Genomic DNA, 26,676 nt, shown 5'->3' on the forward strand with positions numbered 1-26,676 from the left:
TACTCCTCTCCCGAGTCCTGACTAGTGACTTCATCGTCTTTCCAAACGCACGCACACACACAGAGAAAGGGAGAGTGCCCCCCCCCCCCCCCCCCCATTTCCCTTTCCCCAGTCCACACGGTCTGCTGTTCTCTATGGCTCTGCCGCTGATCAGGATTAGCTTGTTAGCTTACGCTAACATAACGTTCATTTCGGGCGATGTGGGCATAAAGGAATGGCGACGATGCAATGCATGTTAGATGCATTTGACCCGTTGTGAGAAGAAGAAAAAACCACAGACTTATTTCGGCTCGCAAAATAGGCGCACTGCTGTGTAGCTCTGCTCTCAGGGAACAAACTTAACTTTTTTACTTACCAGCCATTTGGCTGGTAGATTTTAAAAACTACCAGCCAGGCAGATTTTTTACCAGCCATTGGCGGTTGGCTGGTACTTATTTTGTTCCCTGCTGACACTCTATGTACAAAGCTCTGGCTCCCTTGTCGGTCCAGATGAGGGTTAGATGAGCCTATTATGCTCCAGCCAAGCTCTGTCCTCTGTGCAAAAGGTTCGTTTTCACAGCCTGTGATGACTTCGAGGGGAGCTAGCGCTGAGGGACAATCACATCCTATTAACATACCCACTTCACAGTCTAGAAGTGATGGTAACTTGTTTACGAGATGCTTGAGGTGAGGCCACTGTAGCGCTGTTTTACCAGTAGGAATGTAGGATTTGTCTACTGGGATGAAGCTACGAGTGTAGGCTTGTGGCACTCTGATGTTGTTTGCAGAATGGAGTCCTCTGATTTGTAGGCCGCTGACACTCTTGCTGGTTATAACTGTATTTACAGCAGTCATTGTACTGAGTCTCAGCTTCACAGGTTGACTTTCCACACTTAACTCTTTAAGCAGGTCCTCTAAGATAAACGTTGTATCACTCTGTGTGTCAAGTAGTGCGTAAGTGAGCACCGTTATCTGTGGCTCTTGAACTGAAGACACAAGGACTGGGACAATGCTGGAGGTGGCAGAAGCACATCGGGTAGTAGTGTGAGACACGACTCTGCGGACGTCTTGGCTCCGGTAGTTTGCAGTTGATGTGCCACTCTGGGTTGTCTCTGGTGCTTGTGACCTCTCTTCGTGCAGACACGTTGGATGACGACGGTTGCAGGTGTTGCAGGTATGTCGCCGTTTAAAGTCCTTGCTGGAGTGTCCCTTCCTCAGACATCCAAAGCAGAGGTGATTTTGGTAGATGTACGTTCTCTTATCCTCTATAGACCTTGATGCGAAGTTAGTGCATGTAGCAATGCCATGATTCTCATTCTTGCAGATTGGGCAAGGTGGTCTGGCTCTATAGGGTGAATACTGTGTCTCCATGATGTTGCTCTTTATGTGAGTGCTTGTATTCAACGCTCTGGTTCTCTTGGGAAACCTCTCGTCTGAGGCTCTGGAGTTCAACAGTAGTGGGGTAGCGATGGGGTTACAAGCTATTCGTGCCTCTTTGTTCAGAAACTTTGAAAAGTGTGCAAGACTTGGATAGCTTCCAGATTTATCTAGCTCTTCTACGATGATCCTGCTCCATCTTCGCACAATCCACTCAGGTAGTTTCTTGAGCAGTTTGTGGTTCTCTTCACAGTCGTTCAAGATGTCCAGCCCTTGGACATGTGGAATTGCCTCTGTGCATCCCTGTAGGAAGTCTGCAAACTCTCGGAGCGCCAGAGGATCGTTTGTGTTTATCTTAGGCTATCTCATTAGCTTGTCTCTGAACGCCCTTTGTATAATGAAGGGGTTCCCATACCTTTCTTCCAACACTCTCCAGGCACCTTTATATGCTTCTTCGGAGTCTCTGTAAAAGAATCCTTCCACAGACTTACGAGCTTCTCCAGTAAGGTACATTTTCAGATAAAACATCTTATCACTTGTTGGGAGAGGCTTTCGGTGTATCAGGGTCATGAAGGTAATTTTCCAATCAACAAATTTCATAGGGTCACCGTTGAATATTGTTGGTTCTGGTGTAGGTAGGCGATTCATGCTTAATGCACTTGTGATTGCTTCGGCTAGACTGAAGGCCTCTTGGTTTGCAGTCGCGCTGGGAGATGCTTGACGTTGGAATGATGTAGGATGTAGCGGAGCACTATATTCAGGATTTTGGTGAGCAGTATTTATTTCATAGTCAGTGACTTCTTCTTCTTCGTTGTCTAGCTCACTTCCAGAACTGTATGCCCTCACTCGGGCTGCTGCTACCTGGACTTCCTTCTCTGCTTGTAGCTGCTGTAGCTTCATCCTCTCCTCCTCCAGCTTACGTCGACTCTGCACCTTCATCTTCTCCATTTCCACCAGCATGGCTGCCTCTTCCCCCTCTAGTTGGAGGAGACTGGTTTGCTGAGCCTGGATCACTTGAATGGCCTTTACCTCTTCTACTTTAGCCGCGAGTTCAGCTTCCCTCCGCCTGTTTGATGCCTTGGAACGTTGAGAGTGAATTGTTTCAGTATTTGTGTGACCATATACAGATCTGTACTCCTCTTTGTTCAGAGCTATTCTCACCCTCTCCTTCTCAAGTCTTTCATTAAAATCTTCTTCTTTTGTTTCCAGCTGCTTACACACAAGCTGTTGGGTGTCTGTCGTCAGCTGAATACAGGCGTCCATTTTATTTGCGATCTCGGGAGTCGTGGCATGGTTACGTAAAATGGACTCATACAAACTTCTTACTAAGTCACAACTTGCTTGAATGTCTTGTTTTAGTCTTTCAAGTTCTTCTGCTGGACAGAAGGTTCTTAGTTTCTCTCTTGCTTCCTTGGCTATCTTCTTCCACTTCTGATAAGCTTTGTTAAAAGCTTTCTCATTCCTCTTATCCTCCACTTCACGATTTTCCTTTCCTTTCACGGTTAGAGTTCTTTGGCGAGCACCTGTCCTGTTCTGTTCCAACTCCAAGAGGTTGCCAGCATCGTCTTCTTGGGCCGACATTGTGCTTGATCACACACACTAAAAATATCAATAAATAGATGGTATTTAAGAGTTCCACTTGCTGGGATGGATATCAGACAGCATAATATTAATTAAATATACAGGAGTTGCCACACGTCCGTGGTATTGCTGGGATGGATACCAGACAGCATAAGGGTAATTAGATATACAGAAGTTGCCACACGTCCGTGGTATTGCTGGGATGGATACCAGACAGCATAAGGGTAATTAGATATACAGAAGTTGCCACACGTCCGTGGTATTGCTGGGATGGATACCAGACAGCATAAGGGTAATTAGATATACAGAAGTTGCCACACGTCCGTGGTATTGCTGGGATGGATACCAGACAGCATAAGGGTAATTAGATATACAGAAGTTGCCACACGTCCGTGGTATTGCTGGGATGGATACCAGACAGCATAGGGTTAACTCAGTAGGTTCATTCTTCCTTCTCTTCATACATGTATTTTCTTCAGAGTGAGGTCTTCAACATACATGTATTTTCTTCGGAGTAAGATCTTCAACATACATGTATTTTCTTCGGAGTAAGGTCTTCAACATACATGTATTTTCTTCAGAGTATGGTCTTCATTGTACATGTATTTTCTTCAGAGTGAGGTCTTCAACATACATGTATTTTCTTCGGAGTAAGGTCTTCAACATACATGTATTTTCTTCGGAGTAAGGTCTTCAACATACATGTATTTTCTTCAGAGTATGGTCTTCATTGTACATTTATCCACTTCAGAATAAAGTCTTCATAATACATCCATCCTCTTCAGAACATCTATCCTCTTCAGAGTAAGGTCTACTTCACATTTATCCACTTCAGAATGAGGTTTCATAATACATTTATCCTCTTCAGAGTATGGGTTTACTCACTGTTGATCCTCTTCAGAGTATGGGTTTACTCACTGTTGATCCTCTTCAGAGTTGGCTTACTCACTGTTGATCCTCTTCAGAGTTGGGTAAGTCTTCACTGTAACTGCCCCCCGGCTTGGTGGTGAAATAAAGATGCGGTTATGTTTCGTACAGGTGCTTTTATTTATTTTTTATTTTTCTTTTGCATTTCAGCATAGCATCACTGTCGCCTTTCTTTGGTAGTTGTCGTTGCACCGTAGTTGTACATGTTGTGACGGTTGCATCGTTTGCTCCGTTTGCACTGTTTTGCACCATTTGCACCGTGAAAACTGTGACAGTCAAAAACACAAACATATACAATTAGTTATATTGTTCACAGTTCAATATTGTTCACAACAAAGCACCTAACGTGTTCAAACAAACATTTGAATTTAATGATATTATTGAGGGTGAACTCGTCTTCCATAATAAAGGCATTTAAGGAAAAATAATGATAAATAGTAACGTTACTTGTTCGGCAGCAGGTGCCTTTGATTAGAACCTAATCAGTGAGTGCACCACTTTACATGTTTACCACACATAAATATAGACCTCTTCAACAACAGTAATAATAATAATAACAATAATACATTTTAGTGTTCGACGTACCTTATTCCGCTTTACCAAGGGGTGTTATTTACTGAAGTAAGGTCCTTATATTCTACATAATTCGCTGTCTGCTCCATCGTTGTCTCTGAGTTACTTCCTGCCTTGGTCACACACAGGATGCTGTGACCTTTATACTATAGGAAAGACGAGCTCTGCCCCCATGTGGACACGAAATGAAAATGCACAAGCGGCTCTGAAATATTCTTTTCTTAAATAGAAAGCTCAGTATTCTGAGCTAATAAAGAGAAGTCGATCATTCTAGACCACTGTAAATTAAAGCTTACTGACAATAAAGATGAGAGGCATCTTTACCCTTGGCGGTCAGTTACAGTATCCATATGTGGTGAACAAGACTGAAGCTGACCGTTTGTAATTAACCTCATAGTTATTGTGTAATTTATTGTTTGAAGTAATAACGGCACAGCTGTCAAAGCATCAAACGACGTGTCACTCAAAACACTTCTGGAGTTCACTGTATAACAAGACCTACTATGTTAATTAATATTAATATTTACAGCATATATACATATCCATATCTGTCTGTATAATCTTCCTATTCACCTGCATATAACCCATATAACTCTGTATGATAGCATGTACAATAATGCTGTATATACCATGTATATATTTATTCTCACCGTATATCTATCCACCTGTCCGTATATATATACCTGCACATAATCCTTTTACATATATGTAGATACTAGATCTATATCTGTACATGCCTTACCTACTCTACTAGTTATGCTGCTGGCCAGTATGACTACTACCCAGTGTTGTGCTAGTTACTGAAAAATAGTAACTCAGTTACTTTACTAGTTACTTCATTTCAAAGTAACTTCGTTACTGTACTAGTTACTTACACCCAAAAGTAATGAGTTACTGTGACAAGTAACTATTTAGTTATTTAAAAAAAAAAAAAAAAAAAAATTGCTCAAGTCCCATGCCCCATATACTCAAAATCGGTTGATCAACTTGACAGTTTCCATTCACATCACCGAACTCTGCTAAGCAATGTGGTCTAGAGCGTTTCATTATATATTCCCTCCCCGCTGTATGTATATTTCTCTCCCACCCACCCACCCCCTCCTAATGTACAGTCCCCTCCCCATCATATGTATATACTCTGTCAGGATCTAGGGGTAACAGTACTGTATATTGGAATACCGTTTATGTCACAAATGTATCAGTACTAAATACCTATATGTCCCTATGCCATAAATGTCATGTATGTTGTGTATGTCATAAATGTCTATATGAATTGAAAATGGGGGACCCTGATGGAAACAAGACAAACGTCTTTCTCAGGTCTGCATCCCCTTAACAATTGTATGTATTGAGCCGTACTGTATTGTACCCATTCTGCAATCTGTTAAATAAAGTTTTCATTCATTCATTCATTCATCCATTCATTAATTCATTCATAACCATCTTGCAGCGTTGTTATCAAAGCATTGCAACGTTAGAATAGTTAGGATATCAATTGTGCATGAAAGGACTATATTTATATTGTTTGATTAGTATTATGAGATTCCCTGGCAGATTTTGTACAGTCAAAATCCGTTGATCTTGAGTTTCAGTGAACACATTGCACTCACCGTCACCAGTCTGCGGTGGTCGAGATGTAACGTTAGTCCAGTTGACTCCAGCAGCCCTTCAAACATGTTCTTTATCTCGTTTCCATGTTGTATATTAATTATCTCTCCAAGTAGTTGCTAAATGGTTTGTTAGTTCGTTATTATTACTGCGTTCTTATTATGTAGATTCATAGCGAGCGTCCTCTTGTTGTTTACTGTAGAGAGCGCCTATTTCTTTCAGAACGTCAGTGGCCAATCAGAAGTGCGAAACCAGAATGAGGCTACGGAAAGAAATAATAATAATAATAATACTTCGTTTTATATAGCGCCTTTCAGTCTACAGTAAACAAAACAAACGCAGGCGAAATAAGGACGCTCGCTATGAATCTACATAAAAAGAACGCAGTAACGAACTAACAAACCATTCAGTAACGTAAGTAGCGTTACTGAATTTCAAAAGTAATGCGTTAGAGTACTAGTTGCGGCAAAAAGTAACTTCGTTTCTGTAACGCGTTACTTTGTAACGCGTTAGTCCCAACACTGCTACTACCATACTGTCTTTATACCTGTATCACTGTACAAATTGGTATTATAACTCATACACCCAGTAGTACTAATTTATATATTTATATATTTTATACCCAGTTTAATCACCTGTACATTGTATATTACTATTGCACTTTACTGTGACATTTGCACGCTGGTTGGATGCTAAACCTCTTTTCATTGTACTGTACTTGTACATCATACTTGATGTTTGATGACGATAAAAAAAAATGTATTGATCTTTTCCCCCCTCCTTTTTCCTCCGATTTTCTCCCATCCCAATGTTAGTCGTTATGCCAATTCCCAATCCCCTTCCTGGTCGCTGCGCACTTACCCCCCACAGTCGGTCTGGGAGAGTGGAGGCTATCACGTGCTTCCTCCGACACACGTCTAGCCAATCAACCGCTTCTTTTCACCTGGCAGCGCGGACTCTCACTGAGAGGGTGTAACGTGTGGAAGGATCACACTACCCCCCTTCGATCCTATCCGCGCTGAGCAGGCGCCCCGACCGAACTGTAGGAGTCGCTGTTTACAACGACCCGGACCCACCCCACCAGCTTTCCCACCCTCTAATACAGCCAATTGTATTAGTGTGAACGACCAGCCAAGCTGGTGACAACGCCGGAGCTGTGAGCTGGATTCGAACAGGCGAATCCAGCATCTCCGGTGTTGGTGACGAACGCAATCTCCGCTACGCCACCTGACCGCCCCTGATGACGATACATTTTAATCTAATCGAATGTAATTAATGCCCCATGTGTCCCCTTTGCCTCTTCAGGCCGACTGAAAGTCAACATGGCCAACATCTACCTGAAGCAGAAGAACTACCCCAAGGCCGTCAAGCTGTACCGCATGGCCCTGGACAAGATCTCCAACACCCACAAGAAGCTGAGGATCAAGATCATGCAGAACATCGGCGTGGTCTTCATCCGCATGGGCCAGTACTCTGACGCCATCACGTCCTTCGAGCACATCATGAGCGAGAGCCCCAACATCAAGACGGGCTTCAACCTCATCCTGTGCTACTACGCCATCGGAGACCAGGAGAGGATGAAGAAGGCCTTCCACAAGCTCATCTGTGTCCCTCTGGGCATCGACGAGGAGGACAAGTACATCGCCCCTAATGTGAGTGTGTGAATGGGAAGGGTGTGGACAGGTCTCAGTTGTACATGCACACAGACTATTTATCTTCCTTTACAAAAAGTCTGTTCATTTTAGGCCACCACTTCTTTTAAAGGAACACGCCAACATTATGGGAAATGATCTTACCGTCTTCTCCAGAGTCAGACAAGAACATAGATACCAGTACCAGTCTCCTCTCTGTGAGTTCAGTAGAAAGCTATCCAGCTGCAAGCTAGCCTAGCTTAGCACAAATTACTGGAAGCGGATACGGACCACTATCTTAGCTGTAGTTTTAAGCTAGGCTAGTGGTCTGTATCGCCTGACCTGCATAAAGCACAGAGTTCAAACCTTGCTGCTTCCCCGTCGCTTATTCTTGTGACTCCCCTACTGGCTGAACCTGTTGGAAATTATTTAATGTTGTGGTGGACACTAGAGGGAGATGTCTCACTTCAGAATGGACACTGATTGAGTGATGAGAGAGTTGACTTAAGGGTGTGGCTGTACCTTGGTTCTGTTGATTTTGTTTGGAAGTAAAGTTCAGAGACTCGATACTCCGCCTGCTCATCTCATTGATGCACTTCCATAGTGGTGACCCTGACTTGTGAAATATGAGCAATAACGAGAATCCACCGGCTGTGGTTCCCGCAGTGTATGCAGCTACAGTCAAGTTCCCAGAGTCTTGGCAGCATGACCGTCTTGCCATTCATCTTATCTATTCCAGACAGCTTCACTCTGTTCCTGGCCCGGTGTTGGGTAGGGACGCCGCATCCCAGTTCTTATCTTGACTTATTCTCCAGCGTGGCCTAGCAGTGACCTCGAGCATTCTTCGTTTCTTCAATAGACTTGAGTGTGTGGCGGAGGGGGGGGGGGGGGGCTTGCAACAGGGTACAATGATTCCTGAGAGCATCAATTTAAATCAAATTTTATTCGTCACGTTTTTAATGTCCTGCGCGACCCCCAACAAGACTTGACCTCTCAATTGTTCGTCCGATGAATGGACTGCAAGTCTTTTTGCAAGTTCCATGTGGGAGACTTCCAGTCTGGCCACAGCTGTCAGACAGCGGTCCACACGGTTATCATCCTTTTGTTCGTCTCTTTTCCAGAATATTCTTGTACAAATCCAGATCCAGATAGCGATTGCTCCCAAGCCGATCATTAGGATTGTGAGGATGTACAAATCCTCAACATCCTCAATTTCAATAGAATACAGGCATATTGAGCGCCATTTATTCCAACTGTCAATCGCAAACCCTCGCAAAAAGTAGAATCCACACCGTCAGAGAGGCAGTTAGAATCCACACCGTCAGAGAGGCAGTTAGGGCCGGCGAATGGAGACGAAGACGGCAGCAGGGGGAGGGTAGGAAAGGCCTTGGAGAGGTCTAGGAGAGGCACAATTTCACCTCCGCGGAATAACGTCGGATGAGACAAAATATTATCATGTTGTCGCGGCATTGGATTCCTCCACTATCACTACACGCCGGGTGATGGGATTCCTGAGAGAACCACCAGCAGCCGGCAAATACAACGCGCTCAGAGAACAGCTGTTGCGGCTGTTCCAGCTGTCAGATGCAGAGCGCGCGGAGCGCCTATTGTCCCTCAACGGATTGGGGGACAGTAAACCAACAGAACTGATGGAGAACATGCTAGCACTGCTCGGTTCAGGTGACGCTACATTTATTTTTGTCCAGCTGTTCCTGCGTCAACTCCCGACTCCGGTGCGCACGGCTCTGGCCAGCTCGCCTCTCGTGCGCACCAAGGATTACCGGGGATTGGCGGAGGAGGCGGACAGGATACTACTGGCCTCCCGTCAGTACTGTGTGGCTGCTGTGTCTGATCGGGTGTCTGATCGTAGGGATCAGACACAGAGGGATGATAGAGGGCTTTGTTACTATCATCGCCGTTTTGGCAACAAAGCGAAGAGCTGTGTTCCACGAACTTCCACCATGCAACTTTGGTAACCAGGGAAACGCAAGAGCCGGCGCTCGTTAGCGGCTATGAGCGCTGGCGTCAATATCAACGAGCTGTTTATCGAGGACACGTTGTCTGGAAGGCGTCTGTTGGTGGATTCGGGCGCCCAGAGGAGCATCCTGCCTGCGTCGGTCACGGACGCCTTGGGAAACGGACATGGACCACCCCTAGACAAGGCTAATGGGACTTCCATCCGTACGTTTGGTACCAGGTACAGCGATGCAGTGGTGGTAGGACGCGGTTACACGCCGTTGTAGTAGATCACTGAGGCAGAAGTGCGCGCAGATGTGCACGCGCGCACACAAAAATGCGTTCACAATTGTCACTGGACTCATCGCGCCGTGCGGCAAGTACCCGGCCGGCACTTATCACCTACACTTTGCATAATAATAGGATACCGATAGCATAACAACGAGAAGAGCCAAACCAAAATACAAGCCCTGTACCAATTGGTGGGGGGTTGCTTGATCTGTGGTCCCGACTGGAAGGATGAGACATTAAGTTGTGCTTCAGTCTGAAGGAAACTGTCCTTCTGTAAACTAACTCTAAGTTACATTGTTAATTTAGTTTGTATTAACTTTTCTAGTTTAAGTTAATTCAATTAAAGAAATTGTAACTACAATTACATTTAAAACATTGTTATGCATAATAATCATCTGTTCTGTGCGCAACCGAGGGAACATGTATGCGCGTGCACGTGGCGTTTGGGCAGTTCCCATATTACGACTGCACCACTGTACGTGACTATGTGTTTACATGAACAGCAGTTTAGCTGGGAATTTATTATTGCTTCAGTGTCGGTGCCTATACTGGGCGCGGATTTTTTGTGTGCTCACAGACTGTTAGTGGACGTTGCGAACCGTAGGCTGATTGGCTCTGTGTCCTTTGACACATACCCCTGCACACTGGGGGGGCCGGGGCCGCCTGCCCTGGCCAATATGCTCGCCACAGGCGATATGTACCAGCGCCTCCTCGCTGAGTTTCCTGCTCTGACTGTCCCCACTTTCTCTGCCTCTGTCGCCAAGCATGGGGTGGAACATTACATCCCAACGGTGGGGCCGCCAGTTTATGCACGGGCGCGCCGCCTGGATGCTGCTAAACTGGCAATAGCCAGGGAGGAGTTTGCCACAATGGAACGGCTCGGCATTGTGCGCCGGTCCAACAGTCCTTGGGCCTCCCCACTACACATGGTCCCCAAGGCGGATGGGAAGTGGCGTCCGTGTGGTGATTTCCGTCGCCTAAATAACATCACCACTCATGACCGGTACCCAGTGCCACATATCCAGGATTTCTCTGCCCACCTGGCGGGCGCCACCATTTCTTCTAAAATAGATTTGGTGCGTGGCTACCACCAGGTGCCGGTCCATCCGCTCGACGTGCCCAAGACTGCCATTATCACCCCGTTTGGACTGTTTGAATTCCTGCGCATGCCATTCGGCCTTAAAGGGGCAGCGCAAACATTCCAGCGGCTGATGGACTCTGTGCTGCGAGGCCTGTCATTTTTGTTTATTTATCTGGATGACATCCTGGTGGCCAGTGCATCGGTGGAGGAGCATCGGGGACATCTCCGTCAACTGTTCGAGCGGCTCAACGAGCATGGGCTGATCGTGAATCCGGCCAAATGTCAGTTTAACCTGCCGGCCATGGATTTCCTGGGCCACCATGTCTCTTCCCAGGGGGCTGTTTCTCTACCCGCCAAGGTGGAGGCAATTGCTGCTTTCCCCCGCCCCCTCACCATCAAACCTCTCCAGGAGTTCCTGGGGATGGTTAATCTTTACAATAGGTTTATAGCCCATGCGGCTCACCTGATGAGACCTCTGTACGAGGCGTTGAAGGGGAAGAGAGCCAACGATGACGTGGGCTGGTCCCCGGAGCGGGTCCAGGCATTCGAGGGCTCTAAGGCTGCCCTTGCCAACGCCGCCATGCTGGCACACCCATCTCCTGCTGCTCCTATAGCCCTCACCACCGATGCCTCCGATTACGCAGTAGGGGCGGTGTGCGAGCAGTGGGTGGCTGGCGCCTGGCAGCCTCTGGCCTTCTTCAGTAGGAAGCTATGCGACAACGAGAGGAAGTATAGTACATTCGACAGGGAGCTCCTGGCCCTCTTCCTCGCCATACGTCACTTCAGGTTCTTGCTGGAGAGCCGCGAGTTCACAGTTTTTGTCGACCACAAGCCCCTAACGTTTGCCATGGCCAAGACCACGGAGCCATGGTCGGGGCGGCAGCAGCGCCAACTTTCCGCCATATTGGAGTTCACTACCGACATCCAGCATGTAGCCGGTAAAAACAACCAGGTGGCAGACTGCCTCTCCCGGGCGCACGTCAGCCCTGTGCACCTGGGCATCGACTATGCTGCCATGACTGCTGACCAGCTCACCGACTCAGACCTTCAGGCGTTCAGGATGGCTGTGACAGGACTTCGACTTGAGGATGTGGTGTTTCACGACAGCGGCGCCACGCTCCTCTGTGACGTCTCCACTGGCCAGCCCCGCCCCATGGTTCCAACTGACTGGCGCCACCGGGTATTTGACACCATTCATGCCCTTTCACACTCTGGGGTAAAGGCGTCGGTCAAGTTGGTGGGGCCCAGGTTCGTCTGGCCGGGCCTTAGGAAGGACGTCAAAGTATGGGCGGCCTCCTGTGTGGCGTGCCAGCGTGCCAAGGTACATCGTCACACTAAGGCCCCCCTGGAGCTGTTTCTCATTCCAGAGAGGCGGTTTAACCATGTCCACGTGGACCTGGTGGGCCCACTTCCCCCGTCTCAGGGTTTCACACACCTCCTCACTATGGTGGACAGGACCACCAGGTGGCCGGAGGTTGTTCCCCTGTCATCGACAACGGCTGCGGAGGTAGCTCGGGCGTTTAATTTCGGCTGGGTCACTCGGTTTGGCACGCCATTGGACCTGACTTCGGACAGGGGATCCCAGTTCACTTCTGAGCTGTGGAGCACCGTGGCTGAGAGACTTGGGGTGAAACTCCATCGTACCACAGCATACAACCCAAAGGCCAACGGCATGTGTGAGCATTTTCACAGATCCATGAAGTCCGCTCTCCGGGCCACGCTCACAGACGGCAACTGGGTCGACCGTCTTCCGTGGGTCATGTCGGGCCTGCGTAATGCCCCTAAAGAAGATCTGCAGTCCTCTTCAGCCGAATTGGTTTTTGGTCAACCGCTGAGGGTCCCAGGGGAGTTCCTTCCTGGTTCCTCTGCCCCTTGGTCCACTACAGCTCACCGATCTGCCTTCCAGGACGCAGCGAGGGTGTTTGCCCCAGTTCCCACACATCACTGCCTTCCCCAGTCCTACATTCCTAAGGACCTGATGACTGCGAGGTATGTGTTCATCCGTCATGATGCCCACCATTCTCCACTGCAGGCTCCCTATGACGGGCCCTTCCGCGTCCTCGAGCCGGGCCCCAAGTACTTTGTGGTGGACATGGGGGGGAATAAGGAGCAGATCTCAGTCGATCGTCTTAAGCCTGCTCGTGTGGTCCCAAACGGGTCGGTGGAGCTGGCTCAGCCCCGGCGCCGGGGCCGGCCACCCAAGTTTTCCCCTGTCCCATGCCCTCCGGCCGTTGTTACCCCTACCTTTCCACCGACGAAGCCTCGGCGGCGGCGGGGACGGCCCCCTGTCCCTACCCTTACCCTTTCCCGTTTCCACGTTCCCTGTGACTGTTAAATACGCGTGGTCAGACCTTCTAAAAGGGACTGAAGACACTGGGTGCACTGTTTTGGGGGGTTTATTGTGTTCAGTTCCGTTTATTTTGTGTTGCACTGAATGTCAATTCTGAGTGTTCGGGGGGGGGGGCCTGTGTACCAGGGCCCTTAAAAATAAGGGCCCTCTCTTGGTCTGTGTTTTTCTTCCTTTAGGAAAAGGTGTAAAAATTCAGGTGGCAGGTTTGCCTATGTGAAGCTGTTACCTTGACAGGTATACATGCGCTTCGTGTAGCATGCTATGACTGGTGTCATGGCTCTGCTTTGTCATTGCATCGTATCAGGGGTGAGGGGTCATGAGGGTGTGAACTGATAAACCCTCCCTCCCCTTTTTCTGATTGGTCAGGGGGTTGGGCTTCCTGTCCTTCAGGCTTCCTGTCATGTTGCTGGGTCAGCGCGTCACAGGGTAGGGAGGGGGGGGGGAGTTTCCTGGTCCCACGCCATATTGGGCGGTGGGCCACGGAATTCCCCCCGCCATAGAGTACGTCACTGAGCGCGTTTCTATTGGTTGTGAGACTTTTGTGAGTTATTTTCAGGCTCCATGTTGTGGACCTCTGTTATTGTCAAGGTGAGTAGAACTTAAAAAGAAGTTCTGCTCTGTTGTATGTGTCTTGAGCTTGGTAGGTGATGCAATGCAGTAGAGACGATTTGTTCTTCTGCTCTGCTCCCTACTAGTAGTGTGTATATTGGGTCAGAGCCTCCTCCTCAGGGAGTTTCAGAGCCTCCTCCTCAGGGAGTTTCAGAGCCTCCTCGGTGAGTTCAGAACCTCCCTCTCAGTGAGGGAGCCTCCTCAGAGTTTCAGAGCCTCCTCCTCAGAGTCCTAGTCCAATTGTTACATAGCTCAATGTTGCATATGTCTTTTCAATTATTACTCACGTGGGAAGTCTCTCTCTGGGGGTTCCCTGTCTCCTCTCTTATAGGGCAGGGTTGACAGGGGTGTTTTCCCTCGGCCGCGTCATATGGGACCCATATCTGTGTCTTGGCCAGCTTCCTGCCGCTCTCACAGGCGGCTTGGAGGGAACGTTATCTGGGTTCTTGTCAGAATTACCATTGATATGTTTTGGGTCTCGACGTGTACATAGTGCTGGCCCTGGGTGCTTCTGATAGGAACCACGCATGGGCTTGCGCGCCTTGGTTGCTCATCATTGAAACAGCGTTTTTGTGGGGCAACTGGGATGGAGTTTTGTCTCTTCCAAGCGCCAGTGTACTAGGTTAGTCTCGATGGATTCTCGTTCATCTCTGGGGGGAGATGATGGAATAGATCAAAGCATTGGCGGAGGGGTCTCACGCCTTTGTGGTGGGCCACCGGGCGCGGCTTGGTGGCGCCCTCTGTGATGTTTTAGATCGACACGCGTACCTACCCCCCTCCTGGGACTGGGGATGGCGGCGTGATTAGGACACAGGACTGGTTCTGGTCGCGCCGGACCAGGTCAGTTAACCCGTTGTCCGCCGGGGCGCAGATCTGCTGTTCTGGTACCCTGAGGGACTTGTGCTTTTTCGGGGGGAAAATGCCGGGTCGGCCCGGGCGTTGCAGGGTTTGATGTTATGGAGATGTTCCTGATTATGTCACTGCGTGTTATCCTTCACTGTTGCTTGGTCCATATTGTGTTGTATCTTGCGCTGTGCTAAAGGAGCCTGGTCCTTCTCCATTCTTTTTCGCCCCTCTCTTCTCCTGCTTGGCGGGGCTGGGAGGGGGCTGTCGAGGTGGTTCTTGTAGAACCCCTCTGGCATCCCTGTGTACGTCCCGGTCCGCCGGGCCCAGGTCCGAATTTGTTTTCGTCGACCTGTTGGCCTGGGTTACCCCCTTCTTGAAAACTGAAACACTTGTACTGCTGTATAGCCACTAGCCAGTGTATACCCGCAGTTGTGTTTTGGAGTTTTTTCTTGGGGGGGTTATAGGAACAACCACCTCATGTTAGAACCAAGGTGGTGGTTGGTTTCCAGGTGTGTTGGTAGTGAAGTCAACTCTCGGGGTAGGCCGGGCTTGGCCCTGTCTGCCTGTGAGTGTGCCCCCGCACCTTTCATGACGTCTGCCAATCATGTCAGCCTTCTCTGCCTCGGCCCCTCTAGAGAGTCGAGGTTTTTTTTGTGGAGGCTGCGACATGGTGCACAGCATGCCAGCATACGCCCCTTCCGCCGGGGTGCTGTTTTCAGCAGACCCCTTTGGCGCCTGTCTAGTCCGCAGTGCTCCAGGCTCAGGTCGAGTGGCCTGTTGCCTGGATTGAGGGATCGACCTCTTTTGGGGGTTGTCTCCCCGGTGCGCTGCCTGGTCCCGCTGTGGGTGTAGCCTCTTGAGTGCTTCGGGGCGGCGTGCTGTAGGGGGGAAGGGCCTGCTCTTGGATGGGCCCTGTCCGAATACGCTGGCGATGTGGGGGGTGGTGTCACTAGTGACCGCCTGGTGGGGTCTCGATGCTGCGGCGTCGTTGGCCTCACCAGGCCCCCTTTTCCGGGGGGTCCAGTCCCTTCCTGGGGCTGGGTCCTCCTTCGCGCTCCGCTGCTACGGCCTTGCCACGGGGTTGGGTTTTTGCCCTTGACCCCATGATATTAGCGGTTGTAACAGGGTTTTTATTTCTTCCCGTTCGTTCCCTAGTGGCATATGGGTTGCGCGTTTGTGTAGTCGTGGGTTCTTCTGTGGAAGGTAAGTCCCACGGTCTGCTCACCCTGTGCGTTTGAGTTGCTAAACTCCTCTTCGCACAGTCGGATCCGATTCCGTCCCGTCCTCCACTAGGGGGGTCCGGGGGCTCGGGTCCTCCCCGGTTCTGATGGTTGTGGGGGACCTCAGCGGGTACATTTGTCGAGCTTCCGCTCTGCTCAGCTCCTGTATTTCAGTAGACGCAGAGCAGAGCTACACGACCTATAACGTACGGTTATATCTATAACCATAGTTATATGAGTGTAGTGACACTCTGCGTCAGACTCACTGAGGACCCCGTGGTCTTCGCCTTTGTGGTGAAAGACTTGGGAAGGAGCTGTTAGTATGGCCACACCCCTGCTTATGTAGAGGAGTGGATGGGGGTGTGGCCAGGCAGGATGGGTGTGTAAAGGTGCATGTGGAGATTTATTCAGTGCTAGTACTGATACAGGGATGTATTCCAGTAGATGCAGAGCGTCACTACACTCATATAACTATGGTTATAGATATAACCGTACGTTAAGTGTCTTGCTCAAGGACACATCGACACGATGCCCGGGAGGCGTCTATTCTTTCCCCACTACATTTCCTCGTTCGCGTTCTGCGATCTGATTGGCCACGGACGTTTCTGGTGCGATCTGATTGGCCACAGACGTTTCTGGTCATGTGACATGTGCGCCCAATCGCGTGACGCGCCCATTTCCGCCCCGAACAGCAGCAAACTACCTAACGCCTAGTTTATCACTGGTTAAGCTTAGGCGACTCTTTGGAAGTTGGTTAAGGTTAGAGTTTGGAATCAGGGCTGGCGTTCTATCGCTCTGCTCTAAGACAAACTCTAACCTTAATCAACTTCGAAAGAGTGCCTAAGCTTAACCGGCGAAAGAACTTGCCGTCACACGATTGGCGCGACCAGAAACGTCAGTGGCCAATCAGATCGCAGAACGCGGAGCTGGAAATGTAGTGGGGAAACGCATTTATGCTTCCGCATTCGCGTTTTGCGCTCTGATTGGCCACTGATGTTTCTGGTCGCACCAATCGTGTGACGGCAAGTTCTTTCGCCGGTTAAGCTTAGGCACTCTTTCGAAGTTGGTTAAGGTTAGAGTTTGTTTTAGAGCAGGGCGATAGAACGCCAGCTCTGATTCTAAACTCTAACCTTAACCAACTTCAAAAGAGTCGCCTAAGCTTAACCAGTGATAAACTAGGCGTTAGGTAGTTTGCTGCTGCTGGTCGAGGCGGAAATGGGCGCGTCACGCGATTGGGCGCACATGTCACATGACCAGAAACGTCAGTGGCCAAACAGATCGCACCAGAAACGGCAGTGGCCAATCAGATTTGCAAAACGCGAACGCGGAAGCATAAATGCGTTAGGAAATGAATAGATGCCGCCCGGCAGGAGCGGGAATTGAACCGGGAACCTCCGGATTGTCAGACGACTGCTCTACCTCCCGAGCCACTGTCGCCCCATTAATGCGTTACTGGGTTAATGAACATTAACATTTTCTTCCCTCCGTCATCTCCACATGTAGAAAAGCTCTGGCGGAGAAGTTCATCATGACGTCGGCCAAACTCATCGCTCCAGTCATCGAGACCTCCTTTGCTGCTGGATTCGACTGGTTTGTTTTATCCCCCCTATCTCGCCACTAGAGGGTGACACAGCGTAAAAGTGGACATTAGCTAAATTTGGCCGGTTTTGGCCGGTTTGTGGGCGAAAATGGGTGGATTTTGTAACTATTTTTTTTTGTAACTTTATTTCCGTTTTAGGGTTAGGTTAGGGTTATGTTATTTAATTATTTTGGGGAGCCAGCCCCCCAAACTCCTGAAATGCATAGAAATCTATGAAATAAATAAAACAATCTGACATTTATATTAAAAAGAGCTAGCCACCCAAACCCCTAAAATACATATAAATCTATGCATTTTGGAACAGTTACTATATATATAGTCAAGAAAGCATTTAGTCATACTTAAAGTTTAAAGTGCTTTACTTGCATTGAACATTGAACATTGAGGAGACATCATTAGAAAGCACAATGTATGTTTCCATAGTTACGCAGATGACACACAATTGTACATCTCCGCTGAACCAAATGATCACACAGCTATAAACTCCATTTCCGCCTGTCTCTTAGCAATAAACAAATGGATGACGAACAACTTCCTAAAATTAAATGAGGGCAAAACTGAAATCCTACTAGTCGGTCCTATAACAAAAATAGAAATGTTACAGAGCAATATGGGGCAACTCACTCCTTGGATCAAACCCGAAGTTACAAGTAAGTAACCTACACTGGCTTCTGGTAACATTTAGAATTGATTTCAAGGTCCTCCTCCTTATATACAAAGTATAAACATTGCGATCATCTACTACTGGTCTATTGAAGGTTCCAAGCCACAGTCTAAAGAAAATCAGGGATGCAGCCTTTGCTAACTATGCACCAAAGTTATGGAACACACTACCTATGGACATTAGGGAAGCTAGATCTCTTAATATTTTCAGAAATAAGCTAAAAACGTACCTCTTCACCATAGCCTTCTAATACACCCCGCTGTTGATTGTACTGTAGCACTATTTTACTCTGGCCATTCTATTGCATAATTTTACTATCTATTCTACTATTCTATTATTGCACTGTATTATTGGTGTGCAAACCAGTCAACTTACAAAAAAGAGCCTGTTGGAGGATTTCAACAAGATAAATGCAGTGCAAAATATTTCACTACAATCTTTCAAAGCGAAGTAAAAAATATTATAATAATTATTTGATCATGTTAAATGATCATTTGATCATGTTAAAAAAGGGAAAATAAAAAACATTTGTTAAAAAAATATAAAAAAAGAAAAAAAAATTATCAGTGGGGCACAGATGATCATCAGTAGGGCACGTGCCCTACTGATAGTGGTCTAAATACGCCGATGCATTAGCCACACCTTTGACCATTTTATGCCTCCTCTGGTGAGACCGCTCAGCAGCGCCACCCACCCAATGGCTGAATTGCCAATGGCTGAATTGGAGTATTGCACTGTGCGGGCACAGCTGTGAGAGCCGCGCGAGGCCAGATATCTTGAATTAATGCGTTTATTTAAACTTTAATTAACAGATTGCAGAATGGGTACAGTACAGTACAGCTCAATACACACAATTGTTAAGGGGATGTAGACCAGATAAAGACTTTCGTCTTGTTTACATCAGGGTCCCCCATTTTCAATTCATAATGACATTTATGACATACTCAATATACAGATATAAAAATCTAATCTAATCATCTAATCTAAACTAATCATGACATTTATGACATACATATATGCAGTACTATTACATTTGTGACATACAAGCAGGGGTGTAAAAAGTACCCAGAAATTATACTTAAGTGAAAGTATGGGTACCGTCTCAAAATCTGACTCAAGTAAAAGTCAAAGTATCTGGCTAAAAACACACTTGAGTAAAAGTAAAAAAGTCCTACTTTTAAATATACTTAAGTACTAAAAAGTAAAAGTAAATAATAAAAAAAAAAAAAAAAAAAAAAAAAAAAAAAGGGATAGACCAGGGGTCTCAAACTCATTCCATCGTGGGCCAGGTTTTCATTTTAACTACACATTGCACCAGGTGAGTTAGTTGAAGAGGTGAGCCAATTAGTGAAATCATCAGCTGGTGTTTAGGCAAGGCTGGAATGAAACCAAGCAGACACTCTGCCCACAATGGAATGTGTGCTGCGATCAGTGGTGCAGTCGTGGTCACACGCGGTTACACGCCGTGTTACCAGATCACTGAGGCAGAAGTACGCGCGATCGCGCACGGATGTGTACTCGCGTGTACCCGGCCACCCATAACAAAAGCGCGTCTTCAACCACGCCCCCGCCCGCAAATACAAACAGATATAAACAGATCATTTGACAACAGTATCATGTTATCTGAACCAACGATGCCACCGCCGCTCCCCAAGAGAACCTCCAACGCCCGCGCCCCCCACAACAGAGACAGCTGCCACTCCACAACAAGGCAAGTAACCGCATTTAAAACAGCTTTTCTTTTTTTCTAGTCTATAGGCCCTAATGTATTTGTCCAGATTGACTAAGGTAGGCTATTTGCCTGTTTGTTTCTCTTGAAATAAATAATCGTGGCACTGGAAATAATCATGTTTTAATTCAATGTGATCACTGATTAATCTTGTACTGACAAAATGCAGATATATTCTTACAAAGAAATGTATTTGCCACGCAATCACATTGGAAGAATAATAATACAATCATTCAGTAATGAAAAAAATCTGTTCTGTGCGCATGCACGTACCCGCGCGGCGTGTTACCAGTTCCCATATTACCACTGCACCACTGGCTGCGATAGACAATGAAGGTAAAATAACATGGACGGCATTCACATCACAGCATGAATAATATCACAATATTAAAAACAGAATGGTGTATCCTGAATAATATCCCAATATTAACCACAGCATACTGGATTATCCTGAATAATATCACAATATTAAAGGCAGAATACTGGAGTACCCAGAATAATATCACAATATTAAAGACAGAATACTGGAGTACCCTGAATAATATCAGAATATTAAAGACAGAATACTGGAGTACCCTGAATAATATCACAATATTAACCACAGCATAATGCAGATCTGACTGTCTATTCTTCTGATAGCAGGTGTTTAATCAAAGATCCCCACTTTCTAGTGTTGCACAAGGACCAATCAGCATGGGTATGGGCGGGTTCATTTTCCATTGATGGGGATTTGATTGGCTGTTTACCTACGGTCGCAGGATTAATAACGTTAACGTTAGTTCGGCCAGATAAACAATTAAAATATACTAATTCAAATGGTTGGACCTGTGAGATTTGTACTTTGTACTTTATAGGTCTGCATTTTAAATGTAAGGAGTAAAAAGTATGTTTTTTTCTCTGAGATGTAATGGAGTAAAAGTACAAAGTATACAAACCTAATAATACTCGAATAATAGTACAAATCCCCCAAAACAGTACTTAAGTATTGTAACGAAGTACAATTACTCAAGTACTTTACACCCCTGCATACAAGATATGCAAATATACAGTACTGTTAAACAGAGATCCTAACAGTAAATATATACAAGGGGGAGGGAACTGTACATTTATGATGAATTGCAAATGGGGGACCCTGATGTAAACAAGACGGAAGTCTTTCTCTGGTCTGCATCCCCCCAACAATTGTGTGTATTGAGCCGTACTGCAGATTTTGACAACAAAATTAACAATATGATGCCGCAAGTTCTGTTATATTTCAATTGCCTTACTTATTTACATAAATATAATGTAACAGTATACTTTTGCTATATGCTATACACTACAGTCTATGTGATGTGATGGGTACGTATGATGGTAATTAAGGAATGGTGAATATTATGTTTAATGTAAATATGTGTATACTGGATATGACACAGCGAGACTGTGCTTACTTTTGTTAATTTTTATAGTTTTAAGAGTTTTATTTGCACCAATGTCCATTATATGTGTATGACCGTCAGTCACTCATTGACATTGGATTAAGGAAAATTTACCGACTGGATTGCTCTCTGGATCGGATTGCTGAGCAACAACAGTGGCCAACGGGGATCCTTTGTTGTGGCCGAGGCAAGGAAGGGGGGAGACGGCGAGGAAGGAGAGCCGGCGTCCGGAACAGACTGAGATCCAAACGGCACAGAACCACATTGCCCAGCATATTGTTGGCCAATGTGCAATCGATAGGGAACAAACTGGACGACATCAGAGCACGGATCCAATTCCAGCGGGACATTCGGGACTGGAACGTCCTCTGTTTCACAGAAACTTGGCTGTCTCCAGACGTCCCAAATCATGCAATAGAACCGGCAGATCACTTCTTCGTTCTCCGCAAGGACCGGACGGCAGAAGAATCACTCAAGACGAAAGGAGGCGGCATTGCTTTCATGGTAAACAAGGAGTGGTGCGATATAGGCAACGCAAAGGAATTGTCTAACCACTGCTCCCCAGACCTGGAGTTTATCACGATCAAATGTCGACCCTTCTTTCTCCCGAGGGAGTTAACGTCCATCATCATGATCGGAGTATATATCCCACCACAAGCAAACACTGGGGCTGCACTTTCAAAGCTACACGATGAGGTAAACAAACAACAGACAGCTAACGTAGACGCTGCTATTTTGGTTCTGGGCGATTTCAACAGCGCGCGTCTTAAAAAGGTGTTGCCGAATTTCTATCAGCATGTGACCTGTCCCACCAGAGGCGAGAACATATTAGACCATGTATACTCGCAATTTAAGAATGGGTACAAGTCACAGGCTCTTAGTCCTTTCGGCAAGTCGGACCACGGCGCCATCTTTCTTTTGCCAAAGTATAAACAAAGTCTCAAGCGAACGCCGGTAGTATCGCGAGAGGTTAAGCGTTGGACTGTGACGTCAGAGGAGACACTCCAAGCTGCACTTGAATGCACAGACTGGAATGTATTCCGTGATAACACAGCCAATATTAACGAATACACTGAAACGGTGCTTGACTTTGTCTGTACTCTGGTAGAAGAAACAATCCCCTCTACCACAATTAGAATCTACCCAAATCAAAAGCCCTGGGTAGATAAATCCGTCCGTGAGGCTCTGAAAGTGCGCAGCCTACAACACCGGGCTGGTGACAGGCAACATGGATGAACACAAGACGGCAAGATACAACGTCAGGAGAGCAGTAATAGAGGCAAAACGGCGTTACAGGGATAAAGTTGAACTTCAGTTTGAACAGGCTGACTCTAGAGGTATGTGGCAGGGCCTCAGAACAATGACAGATTGCAAAGGCACCCCCCTCAAACTGAACAGTGACATCTCCTTAGCAAATGATCTCAACACCTTCTATGCGAGGTTTGAAGGCTGTGAACAACAACACCAGCATACAAGCCACGGCAATGGGGGGGGGGGGGGTCTGCTGATGGAGACTCAGTGTTCAGGGTAACAGAGCATGAGGTGAGGCGGACCTTTAAAAAAGTGAATATCAGGAAGGCAGCAGGACCGGACGGCATCCCCGGCCGCGTCCTAAAAGTCTGTGCCGACCAACTGGCCCCGGTATTCACTGACATCTTTAACCTGTCCTTAGAACAGGCTGTCATCCCCACCTGTCTGAAGAAGTCCACCATCATCCCTGTACCCAAAAAATCTACGCCCGCTTGCCTCAACGACTACCGCCCTGTAGCTCTCACCTCCATAGCCATGAAGTGCTTTGAGAAGCTAGTGAAGGGCTACATCTGTTCCTCCCTCCCCATCAACCTGGACCCCCTGCAATTTGCATACCGCCCTAACAGGTCCACGGAGGACGCCATAGCCCATGTGCTGCACACAGCAGCATCACACCTGGACAAGAGGCAGGGGAACTATGTGAGAATTCTGTTCATCGACTACAGCTCAGCATTCAATACCATAGTCCCCTCCAAACTCATAGCCAAGCTCAGGGACCTGGGCTTGAACTATGACCTCTGCCAGTGGGTCTTGGACTTCCTGACGGGCAGACCCCAGGTGGTAAGAGCAGGCAACTGCACCTCCTCATCCATCACGCTCAACATAGGGGCCCCCCAGGGCTGTGTTCTGAGCCCCCTCCTCTACTCCCTGTACACACATGACTGCGTGGCACAGCGGAACAACAACACAATCATCAAATTTGCTGATGACACAGTAGTGGTGGGCCTGATCTCTGCCAACGACGAGAGGGCCTACCTGGAAGAGGTAGAGAATCTGTCACAGTGGTCTCAGGAGAACTGCCTCTCCCTGAACGTCAGCAAAACAAAAGAGATGATTGTGGAGGTCGGGGTCAAGGACTACAGCCCCCTCAGCATCGACGGGGCACCGATTGGAAGAGTGAACAGTTTCAAGTACCTCGGAGCCCACATATCCGAGGACTTGACATGGACCACACATACACATTGACAGTGTTGTGAAGAAGGCACGACAACGCCTCTACTTCCTCAGGCGCCTAAGGAAGTTCCAAGTCAGTCAGAATATCCTTAGGAACTTCTACTCATGTACAATAGAGAACATCCTGACTGGCAACATCATCTCCTGGTTTGGGAATAGCACTGCACAAGACCGTAGCAGACTACAAAGAGTGACACGTTCAGCCGAACGCACAATTGGAGGGGGGCTTCCCACCCTCCAGAACATTTACAACAAGCGGTGCAGGGGTAAGGCTAAGAGAATCATCAAGGACTCCAGCCACCCGAACAACTGCCTCTTTGAACTGCTGCGGTCAGGCAAGCTATACCGGAGTCTTAAGGCGAGCACAGAAAGACTCAGAAGAAGCTTCTATCCCCAGGCCATCAGGCTGCTCAACAAACAATAAACACTATGCAACAACCATCAAATGCACACAGCACACACACCCACACGCACACACTCACTTAAACAAATAACACACTGCAGCACCCACTCTCCACACTTTAGATCACCTAAACACACGTTACACTTTATATTTATTGGTAAAGGATTTGCACTACAACTCGTACACCTTACTGTAAATTGTACCTAAATTGTACCTCATCCCATTTCTGCTCTGCACTATATAGTATTGTATTAGTACATTGCATAGTATATTGTATATTGTATGGTAACTCAGTTACTTCTATTCTGCATCAAGTTCAAGTTTCAAGTTTCAAGTTTCTTTAATAGTTGTCATACAGAAGTACAGAATACTTTTATACAAAATGCTTCTTACTGTTACGCTCCAGAGACTGTGCTAGACAAGATAGTATGAAATAAAATAGTATAGCATGTAAAATAGAAGTAAAAAAAAAGTCACAGTGTTCAGTATAGACATATGTACAGTATAGTTTGTACATTAGTTTGTACATTGTACATATGTCTATACTGAACACTGTGACTTTTTTTTTTTACTTCTATTTTACATGCTATACTATTTTATTTCATACTATCTTGTCTAGCACAGTCTCTGGAGCGTAACAGTAAGAAGCATTTTGTATAAAAGTATTCTGTACTTCTGTATGACAACTATTAAAGAAACTTGAAACTTGAAACTTGAACTTGATATGAACAGCAGTATTATAGGCCTACAGCAGTATTGTACAGCCAGTAACTATACTTTTGCTCACACAATATCTTGAATGAATGAGTTTATTTATTTTGAACATAAATAGAAAATTAATAATAATATAAAACAAGTAATAAACAGATTAAAAAACAAACAAGCAGTTCATGTATAATATTGTAAAATAGCTTAGACATAGCCTACTTGCATAGAATAGTCATGTATAATAATGTATAATATTGCTGGCTGTACAATACTGCTGTAAGCCTATATTACTGCTGTTCATATCCAGTATACATATATTTACATTAAACATAATATTCACCATTCCTTAATTACCATCATACGTACCCACCACATCACATAGACTAGTGTATAGCATATAGCAAAAGTATACCGTTACCTTATATTTATGTAAATAAGTAAGGCAATTGAAATATAACAGAACTTGCGGCATCATATTGTTAATTTTGTTGTCAAAATCTGCAGTACGGCTCAATACACACAATTGTTGGGGGGATGCAGACCAGAGAAAGACTTCCATCTTGTTTACATCAGGGGTCCCCCATTTGCAATTCATCATAAATGTACAGTTCCCTCCCCCTTGTATATATTTACTGTTAGGATCTCTGTTTAACAGTACTGTATATTTGTTGGGCGGCTACGTGGCGTAGTGGGCAAGGCGCTCGTCACGAAATGCTGGAGACGCTGGGCTCGTCAGTTCGAGCCCAGCGCTCCACATTTGCTTTCAGTTTAGCTGGTCGTCCGTACTAATACACATTGGCCGTATTAGGGGGTGGGAAACTGATGGGTGGGGATTGGGCGTTGTGGAAAGCGACTCCTACAGGTCGGTTGGTGCGCCTGCGCAGTAGAATCAGGAAGTGTCGGGGGCAGCGTGAGCCTCCCACCCGTTACTCCTCGCCACTGAGAGATCGAGCTGCGCAGGTGAAAAGATGCGACTGCTGTTACCTCAAGTACCGGAGGGGACTTGTGCTATGTATGACTTAGTCCACATTGCAGCCGGCTTGTGGGAGGCAAGAAACAGCGTCCGTGACAGGGGAGGGTTGAATTGGATGATATGAAATTGGGATGGGAGAAAATATAGAAAATGGGAGAAAAAGTGGATAAAAAAAAAAAACAGTACTGTATATTTGCATATCTTGTATGTCACAAATGTAACAGTACTGCATATGTATGTCATAAATGTCATGATTAGTTTAGATTAGATGATTAGATTAGATTTTTATATCTGTATATTGAGTATGTCATAAATGTCATTATGAATTGAAAATGGGGGACCCTGATGTAAACAAGACGAAAGTCTTTCTCTGGTCTGCATCCCCTTAACACAATGGGGACGAACAATGGAGATCTCTGTGTTTCGATTCCACCCGTTGTGGACAGAAGCATGGATAAATCCGTGGCAAGTTGTTATTGCTTTTATTCCATTTTAATAACCTATTCAAGGTCGCCGAGCGGCACTGCAGATTTACCCTACTCTTTGAATTCGACAAAGTGCAATACCGGCCAGATCCTCTTAGGGGCGCTATCGCGATAATGCAGTGTTCCCTGTAGCTGAACGGTGGACTCTTTACTTTTTACTTTCAATGGAGTTTTATGTTAGCT

The 26,676-nt window shown here is 46.6% G+C and overlaps 1 protein-coding gene across 1 annotated transcript in view; it reads left to right on the forward strand.

Moving 5' to 3' along the window:
• Positions 1 to 26,676, forward strand: part of LOC311228495 (intraflagellar transport protein 88 homolog) — a gene marked incomplete at both ends in the record, with an annotated part of 245,256 nt that overhangs the window by 65,427 nt on the left and 153,153 nt on the right. The window contains 7 exons of the mRNA XM_084314399.1: positions 7,351 to 7,697; positions 9,383 to 9,500; positions 9,657 to 9,873; positions 11,200 to 11,428; positions 12,460 to 12,511; positions 12,654 to 12,756; positions 17,533 to 17,619. Coding sequence (XP_084170525.1) covers positions 7,351 to 7,697; positions 9,383 to 9,500; positions 9,657 to 9,873; positions 11,200 to 11,428; positions 12,460 to 12,511; positions 12,654 to 12,756; positions 17,533 to 17,619 — 1,153 coding nt within the window. The remainder of the gene's footprint in view (positions 1 to 7,350; positions 7,698 to 9,382; positions 9,501 to 9,656; positions 9,874 to 11,199; positions 11,429 to 12,459; positions 12,512 to 12,653; positions 12,757 to 17,532; positions 17,620 to 26,676) is intronic.

Source organism: Notolepis coatsorum (genome assembly GCF_963971535.1).
Source record: "Notolepis coatsorum genome assembly, chromosome: 5".
Classification (NCBI taxonomy): domain Eukaryota; kingdom Metazoa; phylum Chordata; class Actinopteri; order Aulopiformes; family Paralepididae; genus Notolepis; species Notolepis coatsorum.